General features: G+C 34.4%; 4 protein-coding genes across 4 annotated transcripts; 3 read left to right on the forward strand and 1 right to left on the reverse strand.

The window, feature by feature from the left end:
* Positions 1 to 1320: 1320 nt before the first annotated feature.
* On the forward strand, positions 1321 to 5337 carry LOTGIDRAFT_204984 (hypothetical protein). Its single transcript, XM_009046835.1, has 9 exons — positions 1321 to 1399; positions 1761 to 1851; positions 2149 to 2279; positions 2541 to 2604; positions 2949 to 3064; positions 3455 to 3590; positions 4092 to 4149; positions 4847 to 4927; positions 5138 to 5337. Exons 1-9 carry the CDS (start codon positions 1336 to 1338, stop codon positions 5153 to 5155), a joined length of 759 nt encoding a protein of 252 aa, XP_009045083.1. The 5' UTR covers positions 1321 to 1335; the 3' UTR covers positions 5156 to 5337.
* An 810-nt stretch (positions 5338 to 6147) lies between these two features.
* LOTGIDRAFT_237457 (hypothetical protein) lies at positions 6148 to 8264 on the forward strand (the record flags this gene model as incomplete). Its single annotated transcript, XM_009046836.1, has 3 exons — positions 6148 to 6460; positions 6807 to 6959; positions 7435 to 8264. 3 exons carry the CDS (start codon positions 6148 to 6150, stop codon positions 8226 to 8228), a joined length of 1260 nt encoding a protein of 419 aa, XP_009045084.1. The 3' UTR covers positions 8229 to 8264.
* A 1201-nt stretch (positions 8265 to 9465) lies between these two features.
* LOTGIDRAFT_224017 (hypothetical protein) lies at positions 9466 to 22833 on the reverse strand. The gene is made up of 24 exons (XM_009046837.1): positions 22617 to 22833; positions 22298 to 22406; positions 21800 to 22080; positions 21226 to 21374; positions 20823 to 20946; positions 20333 to 20396; positions 20048 to 20169; positions 19141 to 19284; positions 17745 to 18016; positions 17492 to 17615; positions 16724 to 16777; positions 16401 to 16595; positions 15719 to 15764; positions 15386 to 15510; positions 15083 to 15177; positions 14859 to 14906; positions 14185 to 14352; positions 13592 to 13664; positions 13359 to 13423; positions 12888 to 12958; positions 12443 to 12546; positions 12022 to 12110; positions 10047 to 11697; positions 9466 to 9519 (listed from the first exon to the last, which is right to left on the reverse strand). The coding sequence occupies exons 1-23, from the start codon at positions 22639 to 22641 to the stop codon at positions 11515 to 11517; spliced, it is 2730 nt and encodes a 909-aa protein (XP_009045085.1). The 5' UTR covers positions 22642 to 22833; the 3' UTR covers positions 9466 to 9519; positions 10047 to 11514.
* A 3337-nt stretch (positions 22834 to 26170) lies between these two features.
* Positions 26171 to 26770, forward strand: LOTGIDRAFT_136594 (hypothetical protein; the record flags this gene model as incomplete). The annotated part of the gene is made up of 1 exon (XM_009046838.1): positions 26171 to 26770. A coding segment is annotated over one exon (600 nt), but the record flags the coding sequence as incomplete, so codon positions are not given.
* Between the last annotated feature and the right edge of the window lie 818 nt (positions 26771 to 27588).

The raw sequence follows: 27588 nt of genomic DNA on the forward strand, positions 1-27588 counted from the left end.
AAGTTCTGTTATTTTGACTTCGTAAAAGATGAGCGACAGGGATTCAAAAGCCCCAAGTCAACCCGCAAATAGCAACCCCATAGACGTAAGTTCAATAAAGTTGCTCTTCTTGAAATGCATATCATAGGCCTACCCATATATAACTCTATGTCCATAGCCTTACACGATTAAATTTGAAAATGAAATGGGGTGGTGTAAGGTACCGACATTCCACACACTCTAAATTCACCTGGGAACCTTTACTACGGGCTGTATGTATTTGAATCTGAATAGCCTACACCTAAATGATACAACCCCCTTCCAACTTTGGTTGCGGAAATGTCAGAGCATAGAATTTTTGTTAATTCCAGTATTTTATTTCAGGTTCTTTTATGGAATAGTTATAGACGAATTCTGTTGATGGCGGCTGTTAGTGAACAGAATATTTTACTGAAGGTCAAGGGAAGCAAGGAGCACAGACAGGCTGTGCGGGATAGAGAATCGGGGATAAAACTGAAAGATAAAAAACTTTGTTATGACTGTCAGGCTGGTTTGATTCTCAAAGATTTGGATATTTGACATTAGAATTTTTATTGTCTAATATACAAAGAAAATTTGCTAATTAAATGTGGCGTTATGCATGGAAAGACAGTATATACTAGCATAGGCATAGGTGCTCAAAATCAAACGGGAGGGAGCCCAAAATCAATACCACCAGTCTTTAAGCCTACAAAAGTCGCCAATCCACTGACTTACACATTTATTGGATGGTCTATACCTGTGCCTTATACGCCTGTCTTACGGTTAGTACGATAACAACGCAACTGTATGCCTTAAAAAACAAACTTTGCTTGCAAAAAGTAATGTTTATTTACGACACTTGATCCATTGCAAGTAGCCAAAATGTAGAAAATCCATAATTGTCTGTTATACCAGTTCCATGGATTTTTCGAATCATTAGTGTCATTAGGTGGGGGTGACCGAGAAGGAGACAGAATTGCCTACGGTAGCTTAGAGAAAATGCGGGTGTGGCACCAGGCAGGATATGCTTTACTCTCTAGGCTACACCTGGTACCACTTTTCATTATGAATTACTTACGTGCGGGTCCAGGTTGAATTGGGGGGAGGGGGGTGTGGTGTAGGAGTGGGGTGGACAAAGCCGATTGAGAGTTAGTTCTGAACACCTGACTATCTTATGGAAAAAAAATAGACAGTTCTGGTACAAGAGAAATATCGGAAGACGTGGAATTCGCCCACCTCCTTGTCATTCTGTTTCGTTTACTCTTGAAATGTATGTAATTATGTACGGTATCCATATTATTCAATGAAAGTAGAGTGTAGTTAGTGTAAACAAAGATGGCTGACAAAAGGAAAGTGGTTTCTGAAGAAAAATCGCAAGAAACCGACAGACAGTTCCTGGGTTAGTTATTTTATATTTAGATACAATTTATTAAAATCAGACATTCTTTAAGCCTTATCTTTAGGGAATTATGGCTTTAATAGTTTCGGATGCGTGGAAGAGACAAGGTGACGGGACTTTATTTTGTTGCGAAAAAGTAAAAGTAAAAGTAGGGCTTGCATTTAGGCAAAGCCAATATTATATCCCAAGCATTGAATTGAATGTCATTTATTTGTCAGGTATTTTTTTTTTACTAATTACTTTATATTTTATACCCCATAGTTCAAACTTTACTTAATACCGGCTAACCAATACAATGTTTCCTCTTGCCCCTGTGTTTCGCTAAGTAATTTTGTTCTAAATCAAAATGGTTGTTTTTTAGAGAGAGTTAATGTAAAGTTTTTGATGCAAGATGTTATGGGTAAAATAATAGCCAATAGACCTGATGATCCTATGGTATTTCTGGCTGACTAGTAAGTATGAAACTACTAGTAATGAACTATCTTTATCATTATTTTAATGGAAACAAAGTGAGTTTGTCTAACAGGCTCTGGTCCTCATCCAAAACCCATTGGCATAGATCTTGCCTGGATAATCCATGCCCATTTACAGCTTAGTTAACTAGAATAATAAGGAAAGCTGATTTACTCAATTCACATTTACAGCTGGGATTGATAATTCCCAGATTATTCCTATGCATTTACATTTGGGTATATTATACTTATATACATGTACACGGTATATATACTAATAGTATATTTTTTCTGTAGTTTTGAAGCATATGATGAACAGAGCGGATTAATACAGAAAGCTTTACAAACCATACAGATGACCCACCATAGTCGACCTGTATTTGAGAGTAATGTCAGTAGAGCTTATAATATCTTAAATAAACATAAAGGTAAGAGGATGCAGTTTTTCCTGTATCACTTTCCAGTTTTCAAAGTGGACACCCGACCATGGGTTCATTTATAAAAAAACATTTCAACAAGTACTACTTGTCAAACTTTAGTTGCAACACAGTCTCAAAAAAGATTTGTCAGACTATGAGATTTTTCAACCTTGTTGTTCAGATCTGACAACAAACCAAGTCCCTGTGTGTTCACTTCATTCTGATATTAACTTAGTACCCTATCATAATACCTTTAAGCTTATAATTTAGTTTACAAGAGAGTTAAAGGAGTAAATGGTGTTATATATAATGAACTATTACAAGCTTTATGCAGGTATGGACCTAATATCTAAAATATTCTATTGGAAGCATGTTTGGTAATCTGGTTTCAGGTTTTTTCCACTTTTTCAACCCTGTTCCCCCTTGTCAGCGTTGCAAGCGACTAACATGGGATATGCAATAAACTGAGGTCTCTTGTGCTATTGGCTGTGTAAGTTTAAGATCACTCAACAGACAGATAACACAATGTGATTTGATCATGATTAGGGCGAGACTCCAAATGTTGTTTTATATATGTCACTCAGAGTTTCATGCTGTACGATCAAGACAACTCTGAGTAACAACATGTTTCAGATTGTGTCTTAATATATGTAATATGAACGTATATTATACTTTCAGGGAGATAGAGTCTAGTATTGTTAGTAAATTAATGAATAAGATAGAATGTTGTGATTATGAAGCTGTACCTTATGATGTATTTAGATCTGGTGTTTTTACTTGTTGTGTTTTACAAGGTAAAAATGATTATTCTGTCTTGGCATATTTGTCAAATTTTACCAATTATTTTAAAGAGATATCAACTTCCAAATAGGTTTGCAAGACCCACAGAAGTCTGACTGAAAATTGGAGTGGTGAAAATTGATGCTATTAGTATCAGTATCCCTGATACAGATACAAAACTTTGAAACATTACAATTTCTCATCATTCAAATGAATGAATGATCCATAATGATAATGACAATACTGAGAAGAGAGAGCGCTTCAAGACTCGATTGAATAAATGAATGAATGAACAAGAGTAATTAGTCAGAAGAAAATGGATTGGTGAATCCAATTGATGCATGTTTGAAATCATTGTACTAAGTAGGTCCTATAAAATATTTCAAGCTCTGTTTTTGTTCCAGATTACTGTAAACTAACGGAGAATCTGTTTCAATCATTAGATTTAGATAAAACTGGTAAAGCTGATAAAATATTGTGTGATACTGTCTTACAGCAACTTAATACCGTCTTAAAAAATACAAAACCCGACTCAAATAGGTAACTAGTATCATCTGATTGGTCAATCACTTAACATTTTTGAATTTTCAAATTCAAATTACTATATTATTTGAAATCATGATTGTATCTTAGTTCAGTTTTCCGGAATAAGGAATATTGTAATATAAGCACCTTAGTCAATTAGTAATAAGTGGAGAGGTTTGGTGCAGTAGAATATTCTCCTTGATGATTTTGTCCTCCTGTTCAGAGAGGTGAACTACTTTGCTCATAAGTCTCAAGTCCAATGTTGAGAATTTGGTCCCCTCTCTTCCAAAAACACTGTTTCCACAGCATGTATCTGTTATATCTGTACAGGAGATGACCAGAACATTGGATTTTATTGTGATAAGGGATATGGTTGGCTAAACTTTAGCACTATCATTGGGTTAAATGAAAAGGCAATGAGATTGTACAAAATATCAAATTAAATAAAGTACATACAACAAAATCTCTGTTATTTTGAGTACAAATATGATATATGTATTTTTTGTATTATTGTAGAATATTTCAAGCTAGTCATAAATTAGGACCAGATATATTGTATCACAGTTTAGAGAGGGTAAGATTAGCCTTTTAACATCACTTAGCACACAACATGGTATTCCACAGTAGTTTACAATTCGAGCACCTTTCCATTCTGATTGGACACTTAACTGAGGCACCTTGTTCTACACGCTAACCTTTAACCCCTTTGGATGCAACCTGGGGACTGCGAGGCCCAGCACTATATTTGATACCAGTATTGCATATTTTTGTTATTAAATGCCCTAGTAACCTACAATTGCAGACAATCCTGGATATTATCCTGAATCATGTATTCCAAGAATATTTCTATATATTTGGTATAAGTGTTTGTAAAACACTATGGAATTCAGTAGTTTTCAGCCAATTACTTCCCTTTCCATGTGAAATCTCATAACACTGCTTTCAAAAAATTTATCTTTCCGGCTTTCTGCAACTTACTTTCATTTATTTAAGTGTCTGAGACAGATATAACACACCAAAATAAATGGTTATAAATGAATGTATGAAAGCAATAGCCCAGCCTCTGAGGCCCTGGTTTGCACTCATAAGTTTTATAGGTTTGTATTCTGAGAGTTTAAGTTGCTTTGACAGTTGGAAATCCAAAAGAGTTGGCTGATGCTGCTGTTGTGACAAATTTCGCTCATTGTACACTGCATGGCATTGTCCTTCATTGTTAGCCATATCAGTCGCAGAAAAATAGGAGATATCCTCAAATTTTTTTTTTCTTTCAGGCTATGACAAATAACAAAGGACAAACAATGATAACATTAGAACAGTTTATATCAGATGTCTGTGATTCATTCTTATTAAAGGTTTGTTTGTCTTGTACCTAATATAAACAGATATAGTTGTTTAAATATTTACATTACCAGTTGATAGAGCTCAATTTTATCTATCTGTATAGTTGTTTAAATACTTGCTTACCAGCTGATAGAGCTCAATTTCAGCTATCTAGTACTTGCTTTACCAGCTGATAGAGCTCCTTCAGCTACCTGTATAGCTACTTGAATACTTTTTTCCAGGTTAAGCCATTGAGATAGTACATAGAGAAATTGGTTGAAGATATAGACACCAGTCAAAGTATTTGTTTTAAATAAAATATATTAACCGTTTTGACACCAGCGATGGCTCTACAAAAAAATGTAAAAAAGACAGATGGTTCTAATCTATATTAACCTTATTATTGTTTTTAAAGATAATTATTAAATCTATTGTAAACTTCTTTTATCTTGCTCTGTTTTTACACCTTTCAATTCTAATGACGCTCCTGACTTGAATGTTTGGAGGGACAAGTAACCTAGTATATCCGAAAGGGGCATTGTTGCAGAAATGGAATTTTTCTGGAGGACTGTATCTACGGTACTGGTAGAGGGGACCGAAGAGGCAAAAGAAAAGGACTCAAATGCGCATGACAAACTCAGTTCTTGGCTAAAGGAAAGTAAACTATTTTCGCTATATTACAGTTTGCAACTTACTTTGAAAGTTACCATTCAGTCTCCAAACTTTGATTTTATCTAATATGCCTAAGGTTCTAAATGTCGGAAACATTTCCAGCGAAACATTGGTCTTCATCGGGTCTCATAAAATGAAGAATAATTTTATTTTTGGGAGGATTCAAAATATAAACACAGCCAGTGCTCGCAGTAATAGGAATTTGGGGCAAATGTATTCATGCACATCCGGGAACGATTCTAAAATTAGACTGGATCAGTCCACCGTATGTTTTAGGTGGTGATGAAAATGGTATTGAGACGAGTCTCAATGAAATTGGTCTTATTGCTTGTCCCACCAAAAATAGAATGGACTTTACGTGTTTATGTTTTGAATCATTCCCGGATGTGCGCAAACACTTTTGCTCGACTCGACATTAAAATGTGATACACACTCAAAAGATGTTTACCGACCAATTATCGCGGATCTTACCGTAGAAGTATCTTAGATAGTTTCTCGGACCATCATTGAGTACCACTAAGAGTGAGATTAATTGTGACTGTATTCAGTTTGAAATCAGTTCACGGAGTAAGTTGCCACCATGAGCAACAAGCCTATACTGTACTGGATTCCTGAAATGGATGGAAGCGATCTTTCACAGAATAATCAACATACGCATATGAATTTTGAACTACCAGGAACCGTCACGAAATGTCTGATAGTCAGTTTGGTATTAGCTGGAATCGCCCTAATGTTACACATAGTTGTTACGGATACTAGTTACTGGAGATATGTTCAAGAAAAGAATGGGACAGTTGTACAGCGAGATGGATTGTGGAAGAGTTGTGTCAAGATTCAAGATGTTCAGACGCAGTATTTGGAATGCGAGGACGTTTCCATTTTGACTGTTAAAGGTATGTTGAAATGAAACGCTGTGGTTTCTATGAAAGATTGGTATTATAAAGGTGGTTCAAGCCACCAGTTAAGAACTCAATTAATAATAAAAACGCCAGAGAAATGGTGTTTTACGTCACATTTTTGTGCACCTGACAAGGCCATGAAAATAATAAAGGGCGAACGTAGTAAAACATTGAGACCTTAGTCTGAAATGCATGCAATTCTTCACCTACGTAAAATGATATGAATTTTTAAATTAAAGGAGGGGGGGGGGGGGTGTCGGGCAGCCTCAGTTCCTGGGGGAGGTGACTTATCAACCGTTGAAACATTGTGTAACCAATCTTATTTATGTCAATATTTCAGTTGTATTTAAGATAATACAAGCAGCTGATCTGATTACATTTGTATTCATGACCGTGGCTTTGGTTGCCAACATTTTAGCTTTCTATAAAGCTTGGACGGAAAAGTACCAAGTGGGAGTTGTGAAGACATGCATAGCTGGACATTTGTTAGCAGGTTTGTTGCATTTTCTGTTTCTGTTTTTCTTTTAAAACGAAGAGGTTTGAATTTGACGAGGTTTCGATGAACGTTTTTCTTAGGTTGCCCCCACACCATAGCGATTACCAGTTGGGCATGAATTCCGATTAGTGATTGCTATGCTGTAATGGCACCTATAGTTTATACCTTACTCAGCATAATCAGCTCTGTGCTTTAAAGGACCCAGAGAATTCTGGCCTTCACAGTTGCGTTTCTAGGACACATCAGGTGGGGTGGTCAGTCAGGGGCCACGTTATTTACCACGGAGGTCACAGACCATTCTTTCACTGTGTAAAATGATAAAAAAAATTGAAATTGGTTAAAAATTGGAATGGTGCGAATCGATCCTGGCATATCAGAGTCCCGATACACGAAAAACCTCTTAATAGTTCCTATAAAACTCCTTGTTCTAAACCTCAATAATTTTAATCACTTGAAATCTTGTCTATTTCAGCCTTAGCACTAATGATACTGTGGATAGGATTTGTTGTCGATACCACAGAAACATCCAAAGTAAATCTGGGCGACGACAAAAAATACACATTACAATGGTGTTACTACCTTGCAATTGTTACATTCGTGCTCGAATTAATTGCTGCCTTTTTGGTGGCTTTTCATCTCCGGACCATAAGAGAGTGGAGCTTGGAGAACGATATTGACCTCATTCAGCAAAGCATTGTAGGACAACAACCAGTTCAGGGGTTAATACAAATGCCTCAGAAACCTCTACCACTAATAGGTTTTCAGCAATTTCTACCACCAGAACCATCGCCAGGACAGTCAACTTCATTGGGCCAGCCAAAAGATCAAAATATTACAGAGGTTCAACCGATGCAGCTAATTCCAGTGGTTCAACCAAAAGAACAAAATATACCAGTGGTTCAACCAATGCAGCTAATTCCAATGGTTCAGCCTAAAGAACAACATTTTACTGTGGTTAAACCAATGCAGTCAATTCCAGTGGTTCAGCCGAAAGATCAATCATTGTCTGTAGTCCAACCAATACAGCCGATGCCCGTGGTTCAGCCAATACAGCCGATGCCTGTGGTTCAGCCAATACAGTCGATGCCTGTGGTTCAGCCAATACAAGCAATGCCCGTGGTTCAGCAAATACAACCAATGTCAGTGGTTCAGCCAATACAACCGATTCCAGTGGTTCAGTCGCTAGAGCCAATTCCTGTGATTCAACCGATCAAACCGATTCCAGTGGTTCAGCAGCCGCATCCAGGACCTCTATATTTGTATTGAAACTTTAAGTAAATGTTTACGAAACCTTTTGACTACAAATTCTGCTTTATTTACTGCATATGTAACAATTTGCATTTGTTATTTGGTTATTTGAGGAAAGGTAACATAGTCGGTTAGAGCTTTGGAAATGAAATGAAAAGAATGAACACTTGCACCTGCTATCAACTGAATGGTCAGAGATTCCCAGCTCCCATGTCCACAAGATTCAATTGCTAGAATATGAGCAACTGATGGCAATTCCGTTTTTTTTTTTTCAGTCGTTGATTCGCTCTAGTAGACTTACCCCAGCGTAATATCAATTCTCTCAAGGGGCCGGTATTATTGATTATCGATACTGTAACATGCACGATCTTGGAAAGTATATGCCTTGACTGCTTTATGATAGCGTTTGGGGCACAGAGACATTGTAGAATATCTGATAATTTCTTGATAAACCCAATAATGGTGCAGCATTGTAAAGATACCAAAATTTTTGACAAATTTCTCATAAAGGATCGGGATGATCTCCAGTATAAAACGACATTTGATAACTGCCCTATCGTCAGAGTAGTCGGGTTACAATAAAGTCTTATGTGGGCAAACTTCTTTAACAGTTTTATATCACTATTTGTGATTGTAATGATCATCCAATAAGGCCGTGTCATCGAGTTCGAAACAGATAAACAGTTATAAAAAACAATCGTATTTATACTTTATTCGTCCTTGACAACGTGAAATGGTGAAAAGGTAAAAACATACAAATAAAAATTTCACGCTGACAAACCATTCGACAACCCACGAACATCCGTGAGTTGCAGTGGGCAAGCGGAACTTTCACGGTAGACCTTTTGCATCGCAACGCATTGTAATTTTCAATCTGATGTGATCCCCCTATGAAGGTGGACTCTCTATAGACCCAGACATCCCATTAAGATAATCTGGATCACACGAAATAAGATTTGTATATCTGGGAGACATGAAAATACCATAACGCTATTGGCTGTTATTCAACAACTAGCCAATCAAAACATAGGATTTCAATTCTGGAATAGGATTATAATCCACGACCTGATGACCGAGGCTAAAATTGATCCGGATCGATCACAAATAGACTAATCAAACAAAATACATTATTGAATAAGTTGTTCTTTTATTGATCTCCATTGTCAAGACACGTTTCTACCGTACAAGTAGGGATTAACACAAACAAGTGCGTATTGTTCGAGGTCGTAATGTATTTCCATGTCAAAGGGTTTAGGTGTGATCTCGCTGTTTAGAAGGTTTCTACGTTTCTGTACTCGCCTTTTACTAGGTAAGTTTAAGTATACTATATATTTTTCAAATTGAATAAGATAAATATATGTAAATCACCGAATGCGGTTTGTATAGCCTCAGATTTGAGAATTTTGTGTTTTTTTGGGGGAATAAAAACCATTGTAATTTCCTAAATCTAGTCTGATGAGTCCAATCCACCCAGGCCACAGAGACCCTATAACTCCGACTACATTTTTTCATGTCTCTTCAAACTTTTGAAGAATATTAGGCCTAGAATATAAATCGGTAATAAAATTAGTTTGGGTGATAGGTGGAGCGCTTTGAAACCTTAGTTTTGAGCCTAGCCTGAGGACCTTTAAGAGGCCTTGGCAGGCAACTATCATTACGTGATGCACAACCTTCACCACTGTTCTTTGGTTTCCTTAACTAGCAGCATGATTCCAGCTCCGAAGTGGATGAAAGACTAGTTCGAAATCTAAACGTGAAACCGGAGAGAAGCCAGCAGCCGGTGAAGGTAATCGATTTAATATACCAAATTTCAAGGGGAATATTTTATAATTTTAGAAAGACCACCATGAGTTTTTACTACAGCAAAGTACAAGAGACTAAGAAAGTTGCCAAAGTTTATGGATTCAGAAAAGTTGAAAAGAAAGATCTTGATGATATCACTGAAAGATTATCACGTCAGATAAAATCACAAGACAATTCTCGCCTAATCGGAACACCATCTGCTCGTGTCAGACGGTCCGCGTCAGCTTCCGGTGTGGAACGTAAGAAAGGTTCCCGCAAATTGACTGAGAAGGACTTAAATCGAATGATCCGACGTTTGAGGAAACCAACTATCAGTTCTCGGGTGAACGATATAAATTTCAATATCAATGACTTCGCCTTCAGTGGTGCTCTGACAACTGATGACATCCCCATCCGCCCAAAAACTGCCGAGGACCGCGAAAAGTCCTTAAAGGACTTGTGTCGACCGACAACTGCCAGTTCTTGTAAATCATTCGATCGTTATAAATACGCTGGAGAAAACTATAATAAATACGACAATGAATACGTTTACATTTCCAGCGCCCCTCCAGACGAAATTGACCAATTAGTGGACCGTGTAAACAGAACGACTATCTCCCGCGCCAATGGAACTATCCGCTGTAGCAAATCGTTACCCCGTGTGGAGTCAGAAATAGAAATTACGAAGTCGATGGCATTGCCATTGCTAAGTGGTTTACCACGGAGTAGAAACACCGATGAAATTGTGGAAAGACTGTCTACGCCCAATAGAACCATAAGATCATCTGCGTCTTAGATTATCGTATTTAACAATTCTGTACTAATCAGATCTTAAAGCTTCTGAAGCAGTTTTATATGGATCCAAAACAAATAGCTGAACATCCAAGTTTCGCCACCTCTCTGCCAATCGGAAATTATCAACAGTTTCCGTAATCCGTATCTTTATGTAAACCTCCGACTATTGTCGAATTGATTCAAAAATTAATTTCAAGCCATTTTGTGAATGGCAAGCTAGTATCATTGCTATTTCCCATGCAAAATCTATTCACCATCCATGTATTGTATTTACTAGATATTAGATACAGGTTATTTTCTGAAATCATGGGCTACAACACCAAGATCTGTTCTGAAATGATTGCCAAGAATTTTTTTTTTCTTTAATGAAACAATAAAAATTGATACATATATTTTCAATAATTTTACAATAACATATTTTATGTTTACAATGAAATCAACAACGAAATTATCTTTTTTGTTTCAATTATGTCAAGTCTGTTTCATTATATATCAAGCATTTGTTACTAGTATATACTGCAAAATGTCAAGTCTAAGTTTCATCATGTCAAGTCTATGATACCATATATCAAGTCTATATGACCCTATGTCAAGACTATGTTTCATTATGTCAAGCCTATATTACCATATGTCAAGTCTATATTGCCAAATGACACACCATTTCTATTTGACAAATTGGAAAAATTTGACCATGATCAACAAACTCAACACATTGTTACCAGTAATTCTATTCTTCAGTGGTGGAAGTAGTGTCTGATCCTACCTCTTTCTCAAAATTCACCTTCAACATTTTCAGAAATGCTCGTAAACTCTGAGGGTCCAAACTGGAATTATTGGCAGTTTGTACCAAACGCATACCTAGTTTAAACACAGCCTTTTCATACAGAGCTTCTTTATTTTCTAAGTTCTTCTGGAAAAGAAAAATAAAGATACTAACTAGCATCTTCACCATGTCATGCTTTTCTGACCTGCATTTAATACCTTGACACCATTTGGCACTTTACTTGTATCATAGAAGTTTGTAAATGCAGCCATTTGATTGGATTGTATTCTGGCAAATACAGCCAATCATAGCCCTTGACCAGGCCTGTAAAGTGCTCCAAGGTGGATAAACACTGAACTCCAACTAATATAACCTATAGTGTTATCCACTCACATGAGGATGGAAATGCCTTCTTTGGCATTTTATAATGAATTTATTTTTAATTTTTGAATTGTTGCAATGGTCACCTACTTGATCTTTCTTCTCAAGAATTTTAGAGATTTCATTGGCTTCATCTATTACTCTTCTCGGCATGGTAGATAACTCTGCTAATTTTAACCCTAGTATAGTATATATTTATTACAGAGATTATTTAAGAGGTTTTATCAATATATTATGTAAATCAGGGACTCTTATAGCAATGATTTCTAGCATTCTAATTTTTAGTCAGACATCTGTTGTTCTTGCAATTTTACTAAAACTTACACTTTTATGACATCACTGTTGCAAAAGCAGATAATAACATTGAAGGGCCTTTGTTTCATTGGAAATAAATAATCTAAAGGTATTATCTCTACCCATGCCGGGGGTGAACTGTGGACCTTCAAGTAAGTGCATTTAACTCACTGAGCCACTACGGCTCCCTATTTAAGCTATTGTAAATCTTTCCTACCATAGTGTTTTTCTTTAGTTTGTCCTCTAGATAGATTATGGGTGAAAGTCATCGTTTCACAGTTGCCTTCTACACTGAATGTTCTCTGCACTTCAAAAAAATAACTGAAAAATTTGTTTTGTATATTAGAAGGGAGTTACAATGTTCAAAAAGTCACATAATTTTCAACTGGCTAATCAACATGCTCCTACATACAGTTTGTTTGTTTGTATGAACACACAAGAAATTAATGAATATTATATGAGCACTGGCGTCTCCTCTTCGATGAAAAAGGGTTGTTTTGAATGGTTAAAATTCACCAAATTCACAAAGCTATTTGGATTAAGTTAACCACAGTCCCATCAATCTATTGTTAATTGAGCGTATTTTAAACAGCGATCTAATGATAAAATGATCTCATGACCATAAACTTACAAAATAGATAATAATTATTAAATAAACTTACTTCTCTACATTGGGATATAACGAGGCTAAGTGGGTCAGGTCCATAAAATGTGTAACGAACAAAGTGAACGCCTGTAAATAATGCCAAAAATGTTTTGAAATCTCAAATACAATTGCTCATATTTACAAGCATTTCCAAAAAAGCAAGCTTTTACAAACTTCCCTCTTATACCTTGACTGCAATAGCCATTATTCTTATCACAGAAGGCGGCCATGATATTGAGGCTTGACTTTCGGTCGGGGTCTCTGATCGCCTGTATTATCTAGTGTGCAATTCAATCAAATCACTGCATTCCATGACATATGAGGGTAGCTATTGCAATCAAGGTATAAGTACAAAGTTTTTAATTAGCTTGACAATGTGGGGTGCTAGAAAGTTTGATATAATTATATGTCAATATGAGAACCAATGCCATAGCACAACCCAAGGCAAAAAGTGGGCTTGGGTGGATTTAAAATGAAAAAGAAATACCTTACAACTTAATAAATGTTCTGATATAGCATGACAGATACCAACACCTTCATCAGCACTGGTACCTACAAATTACAAAACATTCATCATAAACTTTGCTAGGGTTGTAACCTCTTTACTCTTTGTAAACACCTTGAGATCAATCAGAAATCTTCTACCAATGTGGGACAATTCATATTTACATCAAAAGTCATGATCAAAAAAGACAAACTATAAGACATACAAACTCTTACCTCTACCAAGTTCATCTATGATAATCAAGGATTTATCTGTAGCATTCTGTATAATATAGTTGATTTCTTTCATCTAAAATATATATAGTTTGTGTTAATATCTGTCTTACTGACATATTTGTTTTGTATTTAACATTCACCAATGATGAACAGGTGGCACAGGCATGCAAATGCAGTGAACACCGGGTGTTCAACACCCTTTCTTACTTGAGTTAATCTGGAAAAATATTTGTCACCATAAATACATCTTCACAATGTCAAGCTATTACGAAATTTCGTACTTATAACTTGACTGCAACAGTGAATAATGCATTCTTGTATCAGGGAATACAGTGATTTGATTGGATAATATGCCAGCGAATACAGTCAATCACAGCCCTCGTCATAAAGGCTGTTAACTTTATGGCTTTGCGTTCACAGACTTTCTGTCAAAGTCTCTCATTGGCTTTATTCCCTAGCAAACAATCCAATCAAATCGCTTCATTGATACAAACTTCCATGATACAAGAAAGACAACTATTGTGGCAAGGCATAAAATCAAAGTTCTTAATAGCTTGACATTGTGAAGATGACATAACATATAAATTCTTTACCTCTACCATAAATGTAGAGGAATTAGTTTCAATATCATCATCACTACCAATTCTAGAGAAAATCTGGTCAGCAACACGGAATGAGGCATATTGAGCAGGTACAAAAGATCCCATCTGAGCCATGATTTGTAACAACACAACTTGTCTTAAATATGTTGATTTACCACTCTATAATTACAATCAATTATCATAATCATATTATTCTTAGTTATGTGGACTGTCTGAAAAGGGAAGATGAGCCAACTAAGTCAAACAGCGATCGGAATAAAGTTCTGGAAGCAATAGAATTCTCTGCTTACTAACAGAGATTGTAAAGAGGTTTTCTACAAGTTTTAGGAATATCAGGAACACTGATTTCATCCATTTGCACCATTCAAATTTTCAGTGAGATCATCTAACCTAGATCTCTGAGGTAATCATCGAAATGCTTAAGTCACTTAAAGCTGAAAGTGATAGCCTTGTTTAAGTAAAGTAGTATGATTAGTTTTAGTGTAATTGACACAAAAGCCTGACTGAAAATTGGAAATGTGCAAATTGATGCAATCAGTGTCCAATGATACATACAAAAAGTTTAGAAAATACCTTATAATAGTTTTATATGTAACTGCAATAAGTAATCATTCATTTTGAAAATTGTTCCACATCTTTTAAAACATTTTGTCTATTCTACTTACCATATTTGGACCAGTTATGATGATAAAATTATTGTCTTCTGCAGCATACTGTAAATATAGAAATCTCATGAATTCAGGAAAGAATTGAATATAAACCTAAAGATATGCGGAAGAAGATGGAAATACATTTAACACGATTTTGAAAGTGAAAAAAGCATAAACTTGTCATTTTTTATCGTCTAGTAACTTATTGTTGGTAAAATAAAATTTATGTTATTACTTACGGCATTATTAGGAACAGGGGCATTAACTCCTATTTTCTCCAATATTGGATGTCTACCTTGTTTTATAGCTAGTGTATCTGTTAAAACTGGACGCACTGAAATAGACATCATATATAATAATCAGTATATATTCAGAGCGTAACAGTGTGCAGTTTCTGGTCTATTGCAGCCTGTATCACTACTCAAAAGGCACACACATCAACACACATGATGATGGTGATCAAATCAGCACCTGTTTAAAAGCAGTCTGACTATAGTTTCTTTAAGGGAATTGGAAATTGAAAGGTGAACAGCAAATCTTACCATAAGATGAGAGTGTACAAGCATGAGTGAAAGATACCAACATATCTATCATAGAGACAGCTTCTGATAGTTTATATAAACATCCAATTTGTTCTCTTATTTCATTCATTAACTCTGTTACAACCCTAAAATATTAAAATATCATTTTTATTTCCTAAAGTATCTAAAAAAATATTTTGGATGTCCTAACAGATAATTAATTAAAATTTTGAAGAGATTGTAAAGAGGGAAAACTGATAAAATTGATTTGCGCCATTCCAATATTCAGTCTGATGTCTTACAATTCCACTTTTTACTTTTTAATCCATTTAATATAAAAAACTGTACACTTACACATTTGTCATGAGATATATTTCTTGTAATGATTCTTTTACACGATCTACAATCAGATATATTTTAATAAACTATAGGTTGACTGGCATATTGTATTGTGTCTCATCTTTGCACTTATGCTTACTAATTGTTTCATATGGCAAAGATCTGAGTATTGAACAGAACAGAATACTGAACAGAACTGAATATTGAACAGAATACTGAACAGAACTGAATATTGAACAGTATACTGAACAGAACTGAATACTGAACAGAATACTGATTATAGAACAGAATATTGAACAGAAGAATACTGAACAAAACTGAATACTGAACAGAATACTGAATATAGAACAGAATATTGAACAGAAGAATACTGAACAGAACTCAATATAGAACAGAATGCTGAATAGAACTGAATATAGAACAGAATACTGAATATAGAACAGAATACTGAATATAGAACAGAATACTGAATAGAACAGAAGGTGATCAAATATAGTTAAACAAGTTAAATTACCATTGAGTTTTATCTGAAGAAGAAGGGAGAAAAATTACCTAAAGTAGCAGAAATTCAAAATCAAAATGAGGGATTATAAAGAGGTTTTACGTGTATCAGGAATACTGATAGCTTTGATTTTCTCCTTTCCAATGCACCTATGCAATTTTCAATCAAATGTCTGTGGTTCCACTTACCTTAAACAAACACTTACCAAATCAGTAGTGGTGAAACTGAAAGTATTTTTAAATTTGGAAACTTTGATGAAATGGCCTGGTAAGGACTCTGCTGATCTGTTGTCTTTCTGTCCACAGAATAACTGTATATAAAAACCTCTAGTTGTAGAGTAAGCTAGCTTTAATGGTAGGTTACATTCTTGACCAAGTTGGTTGATCATTTCTACAAATCAAAGTGGTGTAAAAAATTTTGAAATAAAAGTTTTTATGCAGCTGATTGTGCTAATGGAAACAATGAATGCAGTGAGTTTCTGACATATTTTGTACATGTGGTAAAAGTAAACAGTTTACCTGATATATCATTGATGATTTCAGAATAAGTTCTTCTAGCAACATCCAATAATCCTATAGTTTAATAAACATAAAACCAAATGAAAACAGGACATTTTTCTCACATTATCACTTGAATTTTAAATAGCATTTGTGTACAATACATTCAAATTGGCTAGTATTTTAACATTATCAATAGATTTACTGTAGTAACATTTGATTGAAGATAGCATTTATATACAACATCATATGATTTAGGATAGCATTTTCAAACAACATCATCATTTGAATCATTTTTAATAACATTTTGACTTGATTTACCATAGCTTCTTCTTTGTACAACATTATCATTTGATTTAAGAGAATATTTATATAATACAACATCATTTGATTTGGGATAGCATTTTTAAACAAACACTATCATTTATTCATTTTGATAAAGATAGCAATTTACTCAAAATATTATAAATTTAAATTTCATTGTTGATAAATAACTTAAGATAATTTGAAGTGAAGGTGGATTTATAAGATTAACCAATACTTGCCATTGATATGAGGCTGAAACAAAAGAAGAGAACAAAATTTCAAAGTAGTAGATAGTTAATTTGAAATGAGACCACATGCATGAAATTTGTGCTTAATATATGATATGTCAACCCCTCTAATATTAAATGGTCAAATTAATTGAATCTATTTTAATAAAGTAATCCATAGTCCCAAACGGGTAAGGCATTGGTCCGAGTACCCAGAGATGATCATCAGTCAGAAATAATCTCAGTGTCAGCCAACTTACTTTAACTGCAAAACATTTCTGTGTTCTCATATTTAAAGCCCCTTTTTGATATTTAGTATCATCATGTATTACTATAGAGATTTTATTTCTCATTTCTTCATATCGACCATCTTGTAAAGTCTGAAAGAGTCCAATGATCAATAATCAACTTTAATATCAATACCAAAAGGACTTAAATAACAGGACCCCATTTACAAATAGGTCAGGTGGAATAATGCTGTAAGATGATATTATTTCTTTTTTTCTTACCTGACAGTAGGCTTTGATCAGATCATTCTCACAGTCTTTCAGAAATCCCACAAAACCTGGCACCAGATCTAGAGTGTGTTTCAATAGAATGACAGTGGTAATTTTGCTTTCAGCAACTTTTAACGAGTCTTGTTTTGGAATCATGACACAAGCTGATATTAGATGTTCAATGTCTAGAAATTTACTTAAAGTTGTCTGTAGATTATAAAATATGTCTTCTTTTTCTACCAATTCAGAGATGACATCTTGTCGCAGTCTTATAGTTTCAACATCTAAAATAACAGAATAATATGTAGCAGTTTCATAGATTCAACATCTAAAATAATAGAATAATATGTAGCTAGTCTTATAGTTTCAACATCTAAATTAATAGAATAATACGTAGCAGTTTTATAGATTCAACATCTAAAATAATAGAATAATATGTAACAGTTTTATAGTTTCAACATCTAAAATGATAGAATAATATGTAACAGTTTTATAGTTTCAACATCTAAAATAATAGAATAATACTTAGCAGTTTTATAGATTCAACATCTAAAATAATAGAATAATATGTAACAGTTTTATAGTTTCAACATCTAAAATGATAGAATAATATGTAGCTAGTCTTATAGTTTCAACATCTAAAATAATAGAATAATATGTAGCAGTTTTATAGATTCAACATCTAATATAATAGAATAATATGTAGCTAGTCTTATAGTTTCAACATCTAAAATAATAGAATAATATGTAGCAGTTTTATAGATTCAACATCTAAAATAATAGAATAATACGTAGCAGTTTTATAGATTCAACATCTAAAATAATAGAATAATATGTAGCAGTTTTATAGATTCAACATCTAAAATAATAGAATAATATGTAGCTAGTCTTATAGTTTCAACATCTAAAATAATAGAATAACACGTAGCAGTTTTATAGATTCAACATCTAAAATGATAGAATAATATGTAACAGTTTTATAGATTCAACATCTAAAATAATAGAATAATATGTAACAGTTTTATAGATTCAACATCTAAAATAATAGAATAATATGTAACAGTTTTATAGATTCAACATCTAATATAATAGAATAATATGTAGCACTACTCTGTTTTTATAGATTCAACATCTAAAATAATAGAATAATATGTAACAGTTTTATAGTTTCAACATCTAAAATAATAGAATAATATGTAACAGTTTTATAGTTTCAACATCTAAAATAATAGAATAATACGTAGCAGTTTTATAGATTCAACATCTAAAATAATAGAATAATACGTAGCAGTTTTATAGATTCAACATCTAATATAATAGAATAATATGTAGCACTACTCTGTTTTTATAGTTTCAACATCTAAAATATTATATATATAATATGTAAAATACGATATATGAGTTTTACCTGACGGTGGTTGAAGTATATTAGATCTCAATAGCCGAGTACCACCAGGAGTCTTGGTGAAATTAAGCGTTCCAAATAAAGTGTGATGACTCTTAGGATATCTTAGATTTTGAAGTAATTCCAAATTTCTTGAAGTAGCCATGTCTAAAAAATGTATAATATACATCATTTATATGAACATCTTTATTATAACATGGTCTTTTTTTAATGTTCCATATCATAATCCAACATATTGTAATATTGTGGTCTGTGTTAAAAGTTATCTTCCTTGGGAGCCTTAATAAAGAAGGTGGTCACAATTTCATTATACAATGAATCCTGCTCAAGGAACCACCTTTACACAAAAACTACCTTTAATATGCAATCACAATTAAGTCCACCCTACAACTGTTTATTGAGCGTCCAGCAACCATGTATTTACACTACCATGTAAGCAAAACGAATCAATTAAGCAACCATTACAGTTATCATTATCTCCCTTGTATAAACATCAGATGGTGTCACATACAATTTGAGATTAAAAGGGGTTATAGTTTATTGGAAATTTGCTCAAAAGATTAATTCAAATTTTAATTAATTATATCAATTTAAAGATATAAAATGGCTACCAAAACAAAATAGATCTGTTGGCTATTCTAATCCAAAACTCTTCTAAGAGACGACTTCCATTAAGAGACCATTTTGATTATTCTCTTGATGGGTCTCTTAATACAGTTTCTACTGTATATAAATGTTTTATCTTTGAATCAAAGCCATCCTCAGAAAGTAGTCCCCAACGACACATTACGTGACCCCAGTTCTGGTGAAACATGTTGGATATCTGACCTCAACAGAACAATAACCATCAACCATAGAGAAGTTTTCTGGTTTTTAAGATTGTATTAACCGACTACACTATATAACTTACCTATCATTGTGGAATTTTCACTGCCTTTAAATACCAACTGTAGAGAGTTGGGAGCGTATTCAATATTCTGTATAAATTCTATATATTTTAATATAGCAGCTGTGGTGGCTAGACAGTAATATCTAAAATAAATTTAACTAGACATTTAAACGGCAGGGGGGTCTAATGAACACAATGTTGATAATCTTGTTTGTTGAAAACAGTATGATTTTTTATAAATATTATTTTTTTCACTGTATGGGGCAGCAAATTGAAATATCAAAATATGTTGGAAAGAATTCTTACTTTGAAGACAGCACCATTTCCATTGTATGGAATTCTTTACATAAATGTTTTAACATCTGCAACCCTAGGATATATATCAAATTAAATATAAACTTATTTCGTAACAAAACATTTTTTTTTTCAAAAAGTGAAAACAAATTTAGGATTGGAATGGTGTATATACGTGAAGACAAGGCATGCTTGCTGAACCATACCATCAGTGTGGCTCATTAAAAAAGGTTTTCTAGTTTATTTTTGCCAGGGACACTGGAACATCAATTGGCACTACTTGTGATCTCTCTCAGATTATATGTACCCATTAACATCTGGGTCGACTGGAAAAACAATGACAGAGGACTAATTCAAGGTCACCAGACTTTCCTATGCCGAATGAGATTAGAACCCACAACCACCATTTGTTTGAAGAAAATAATGTCATGTAATGTCTCTAATGCTCCGACAAACTGAGCCACTGTATCTCCCTTATAATTTGAAAACCACTAGTAATCACCTTTAGCCTCATTAAAGTATTTTCTCTGTACAGCTGATATACAGGTGGCTGAATATTGGTCTGATATTAGTTTTAATAACGTTGTCTTTTTATCATTCTCAAATGATGTATTAGGTACAATTATCTACAAATAATAACCAATACAAGCATTATTTCAGAACATCATTGACCACAGGATGATGAAATATATTTTCAATTGGACATTTAACATAGAAAAATAGATATGTCCGATAAATATTGTCAGATCAAAAGCCCTGCCACAGAATTAACTAATGACCATGATAAATATTTTTAAATCTATTATGTTTTATCAAAATCCTGTCAGAAAATTTACTGTATTGCTCACTGCAGGGCTTTTCCAGAGTGCAGAAAAGTCAGAGCTTTGACTGTATCCATTACTCACCTCCAGGGGGACTAAAGTCTGCAATTTAGTCAATGTTTTAACATAGGTCTGTGAATCTGAGAACTGAGACAGAACTAGTGTTGGTGATTTTAAATCTAAACTGGTCATACCAATTTCACCTCTAGCTATACCTCGACCTTCTACTATAGCTGGAATCATAGATAGATACCTGAATATACATGTCAATAAAGGTCAGCATATTCTTATCTTACCATACACTTACCAAGATACCTTTGGCTACTTTGCGAACTACTCTCAACAAAATTCACCAGATAGTGAGTTGGTATAGGTGTTTTGGGTTCAAATCCTCCTCAAGGTAAGGAATAAATTGTATGCAGAATAAGGAATAATGGCCCCCATGGACACACTATTTGTTTTTATGTAAAGGTCGGTAAAGCAGCTGCTAAATTGCATGACTTTGAAATGCTTAAAAATATAAGAATGATGAGCAACCAAGTTCATGAAAGACCTTGGTACTTTAGCATATTTCAGTGAATGTTAATGTTAACTGCCATGGAACGTATCTCATAGAAACACTACAATAAATGCAAGGTACAATCTAACAACACCTTACCTACTATAACTGTACTGTTTAAAGCTTGCGGTGTGGTAGTAGAAGTAGCACTACTTATACCAGTAGTAACTCTGGAACCAGGTGTTATTCTAGCATCAGGTGTTATCCTACGTGTAGCTCTGGATCCAGGTGTTGCTCTGGATCCTGGTGTAGCTCTAGATCCTGGTGTAATTCTAGGTGTAGCTCTAGACCTGGAGGAATCTGATGTCAAAACAGGAGTTCTATTTTTAACTTTATCATTAGATGAACTGGAAGATGAGCCAGCCATTGAATGGAAGTAACTGAAATAAAAATTATTAGACACATCTAAACTTTTATTGCTTTTTTATGATTTACCAATGGAATAGTTCAAGTCCTATCAGATGGTTATACAGAGCTGGTACAAAAATCTGGTGATTTAAATAAGCATTTCTATCCCTTGTCATTGTGTCATGCATGTCATGATTTGTCTTCTTGTATCTTTCTTTTCCCACCTATTTTATTTTATAGTTACTTTACCTTGAACATGAATTTGAAGGTTTTGGCTGAGGATTTTCTGAACTTGAAACACTATGAGGAGATGTGAATGAGGACTCAGATGAATGTGGTGTTTCTAGTAAACCAAAATCTGAAATAAAATTACAAGGGATTGTAAATGTAAAGAGGACTTTTTATGTGTATGGCATGGCGGACACAAATAGCAAGTCAAGTAGGCTAATTGAACATCTTTATTTGCACATTTGAAAAGTGACATAAAATGCAATTCCGAGCCTACTCAAGTAAATGGGGTCTATTCTATCTCTACAAATATCATAGTTAAATTGGTAAATTATCTTACTATATTTGGGCTCTCTCTTATCCATTTTAAAGCAGTCCAGTTGACGTCAGTCAGTTCAGTTTCACAAAAACTAAACTAACACGATGACAGAACAGACTTTAAATTCGAATACTTAGCACTTGGATTTCAAAAGCAACAAAATATTTAAGCATTAAGGCAATAAACGAAACAATAAATAGGAATTAAAGGAACTTTATAAGTTTCTCAGATTTATTTCCTGTCGCCACTAAGTCAGACATTAGACTTATCTCCCTTGACGCACTAAAGGGAGATAATTATGTTTGGGGAAGAATGGTGCACCCATAGATGTATTGATAATTGAAATGAAAATTGATATAAATAGAGTTACTTCTTTCTTTTCTGTGTTAATGATAGTGCATAAAGGGCAAAGCTATGCAATTTGCAATGAGGTAAAATTTTCCAAAACAGCTGCATTAGCACCCGGTGGCATTAGCCTGCCCGTACTCGAATTCCAAACTTCACTTGTTCTTGTTTATTCCGAACGACTATAGACGCTTTTTTAGAGCTTTTTGACTGACGAAATTTAAAACTACTGTTGACGATTGTTTATAGGTCTATTTATCTTAAATTGCGTTTACCTGTTCTACAGATAAATTTTGCAATTGAAAACCTTTTTTTAAAGATGAAAATGCATCGACGAGACCTAAACCGAAACAGGTTCAACAAGAATAATTGACCACTGAGTTTTTTGTACCCGAGGGTGGATGATCTCTGGCTGGTCACTGACCAAGGGTGATACCATTTTATCGACAGTTCGGATATCAATAACTGCTAGATATATTGATACATATAGTAAGTTTTTGGCTTCCAGGCCAACAACATAATATACACATCGGTGATCAATATTGGATAACACATATTATGTTTATATGTGCGATACAACCGACCTGAAGAACAGTGAACCAGGACACCACTTTTCAGCCAAATGGTATTTTAAATAATGAAATAATAGTCTCAAGACCAACAAGTGGTTGCCTAGCAAGATACGCCCACTTCCCTGATACATTTTCAGTATATCAAATGTACCAAAAACCTAATCTGTACAAGATAATGTTCATTTGAACAAACACACACAATAAAAAAAAATCTGACAAACTATCACCTCTATAGCATTCACAAGTTAACAAATTTTGATGCGTTTTTACTAAGACTAATGGACAGTTTAAAAGTAATGGACATTTTCAACTAAAGAGCAGTTTAAATCTTATAAAGGGCAGTTGAAAATCTAATGGGCAGTTAAAAATTTAATGGGTAATTGGCGGCTAATGGGCAGTTTAAAACTAATGGGTATTTTAAAAATATTGGGCATTTAAAGTTATATGTAGATTAATATAAAAATAATGGGTATTTCAAGATTATAGCCAGATCAAACCTAATTGGTATATTAAAACTAATGGGAAATTTTAAAGCAGTTTCATTTAACGAATAATGATAATTTTAAACTAATGTATTTCAAAACTAATGGGCGATTGAAAACTAACGAGAAGAAAAACGAACGCAGTATATGAAGAATAGTATAATCAAAAGAAAGGAATGTGTGTACTTTCTAAGAATGTAAAAAAAATTTACAAGTTTAAGATCATCAAGATTAATAATTTATTTTTTCTTCTTTTTACTGAAGTCGTGCAATGTTATGGTACATTACAATTGTCTATTTTCGGTCAAAATTGATTTCTGAATTTCGATTATCTTTTTGCATTGTCCTACGAAAATGTATTGCGTGTTAGGAAAACACTAACCTTTCGGCAACTTTAATGAGATATTTTGATATGATTATAGATTTGTTACTTGTCTTCTTGATTAATATTTATTGCACGAAAACCAAGTGGGCTGGTTCAATGATTCAACACGATGCAATGTCTAGTATATAAGAAACTTTCTTAATTACTTTTGTAATTAGTAGACTTTCAGTTAGAAAATACGAACTATCTGGTATTCAGGGGATTGTAAAAAGGTTTTCTAAAATCTATAACTGTATAAGTAGCAATAATTTTCACCATTCGAATTCTCAACTTGCGTCTGTGTTCCTGCATTGCCATTATAACTAAAAATGTTATGACCTCACTTTCGGAAAGGGTCTGGTATTGTATAAGTAGATTTTACCCAACACTTAGTTTTAATGGAATTGAACAAGCCACAGACGCCAGACTGAAAATTGAAATGGTGAAAATGGATGCTATCAGTGTTTCAGATACATATAAAAAGTTTAGAAGACTTCTTTAGAAAGGGTTAAAGCAGAAACATGGTTCCAAGGCAAAATATCTTTTGGTACCTGATAACTGTCGCAGCACAGTTCGGTTCCTTACAGTCAACACAGTTTGTGCAATGTCCAAGGTACTCAAAGAATAAAGTTGGAGAAACTATTAAAGCCTATTGGATGGGGGTAACTCGAAGTAGGCTCTCGTGCTATGCCATGTGTAATCAGTTTGGAAAGTGTCTAACGGCAGCCTTCTCTAGTCCGGACCGGACTTGTCACCTGTACGATACATCACCTGACGATTACGACCAGGATTCACCGCCAGTAACAATGCCCTTTGTACTGCATTTTAAAAAGGTAAGTATGCTATATACCTTATCTTTAATGAACCCAAAAGATAGCTGCACTGAAATTATCAATTTGCACCATTGCAATTTTCAGTCAGACGAATGTGGTTCCGAAACCTGTAATTATAGAAATGCCTTATCGCATTTGATGTTCCAAAAGCCGCTAATAATATCCTATGGCCATAGCGCTAGATATATATAGGTAATAAAAAGCTTACTTTTAGTGGAACAGCTCATTTCGATGAGTAGTAGAAACTGTATACATTTAGATACAATTTAGATAGCTATTTCACAATGACTTTAATTATATATCATTATTTTTGAAGGTGGGCAATATGAACACGGTTGAAGCAATTGATGGTCCTTGTGAAAACGGAGCAATACAACGTAATGAAACGCATTGTGAATGTGTTCGGGGATTTGTCGGACAATTCTGTGATAAAGTCATGCAAGGTAGGTATTATCAATAAATTCTACTATAACACTCCTGTTCTGAAATCGTTATAAATGATGATCATTCTATAGCAACTCACCAGCCGCGGGGCCAGTGAAAGAACGAAAGGTGAGAGGGCGGGGTGGGTTCAGTAAAGTTGTCCCGCCATGTAACAGTTCAAGTCCGATGTACTATGGAAAATAGTGGGTATACGATGGTACCATCAAATACCATCAACTACATCATCAACTTCAAGCGGCTGACGCCGACATTGTCACTTACAGTTAATATGGTATTTCACGAGACCCTTGGTGATTCAGCGAATGAAGCACGTGCTTGCTAAACTTGCATGGGCCCAGGGTTTAATCCCTGCAAAATAGTCTTATGTGGCTATCCTAGCAACATTTTCACCATTCCACAATTCCAGGCAATTTACGTAACCTGAATTATGTTGCATAGTGATAGCTAATCTCTGATTGAACACCATTTGGTTTCGTATTATTTCCTATATCTTTCAGACTGTTCGGAAGGATTCGAGTCCGGATTTTACAACGGGATTGACGGCGTGTTTGTCATCCGGCCAACTATAGCTTATGCACCATTTCAAGTCCGATGTATTATGGAAAATGGTGGGTATACGGTGATACAATCAAATACCATCAACGACATCGCCAACTTCAACCGAACGTGGCAAGAATACGTCGAAGGATTTGGTACGCTCACTGGATCGCATTGGTTAGGTTTGGACAAAATGCATAATATAACGTTTGGTCGTTTACAAGCTGCACACTTCTACGCAAAAGCTATGTCCAGTCCAGAATATTATGTAAGAGTATACATTGGTTTTAGTGTTGAAGAGAACTATAAAATGGATTACAATTTCCACCTATTAGCAGACGGATACAACGATCTCGGCGATTCCTTGAATCCTTCAAGGGGACAACTGTTTACGACCTACGACGTGGACAATGATAAAAGTACAACTAACTGTGCGGTACGATACGGGGCAGGTTTTTGGTTCAACAACTGTGCATTTTGTAACCCTAATGGAGTAATTGATGGAATGACCGAGTCAGCTGATACCAAATATGCTTACTGGTCAACTCTCGGATCGGACATTATCACACAGTTCGAAATACGTCTACAAAAATACTAAATTGATATTGTGATTAAAAAACAGTCAAACTTTTATAAAGCAAGAAATCCTGGGTATGTGTAAAATTTGACGCTTACTGACTGGTGGTGATTTATTGATAAAGGTGAAATTTGTACAGATTTTTTTGTGAAAGTGATGTTTATACCAAAATTACTATCCGTATCCATTTACAGCTGGGTTACTGAGATACTGTACTGCACTGTACTTTAAACCAGTTATCCAAAACACATGTCGAGAGCATGAGGCGAGTGCACTTGTCATAACTGGTCCTAAACGATTAATCGGATACTCAACGTATCCATGCATGGAAAAATGTACACAATCTTTTCAGAATAAAGCCCGAAAACTCTGACCCTTTCCAATTCCTTAGACGTGACGTAAGGATGTCATATGTTTCTGAACTGGGTAGGGCCAAGAGTTGTCGGACTATAAAGTGAATAGTTTTTATGATATACCTGGTTATTTTGTTTCCTTGCCTAAGGCATATTATCTTAATACCAGTTTGTTTTATATTCCTCGAGACTTAAAAGAAAATGAATATTGTATTGATGTCAATCTTATAAAAACTCATAAAAAATCGAAAAGCTTATTATTCTTTTTAGCCAACATTTTGCTTCTCTATAGATTACTTTGAAAAATAAACTCCGTCTGAGCAAACAGCTCGAATCCATATCTTAATTGGAACCGTTTTGTTTCGATATTTTATCTTTGAATTACTGCTAACGATGGACACTTTCCAATTTTCTGTTTACTCTGTAAATATCGTTATTAACATCAAACAGAAAACAATTAACAGGTTGGGGTCATGTCAATACTTC

Source organism: Lottia gigantea (assembly GCF_000327385.1).
Source record: "Lottia gigantea unplaced genomic scaffold LOTGIsca_107, whole genome shotgun sequence".
NCBI classification, from domain to species: Eukaryota; Metazoa; Mollusca; class Gastropoda; family Lottiidae; genus Lottia; species Lottia gigantea.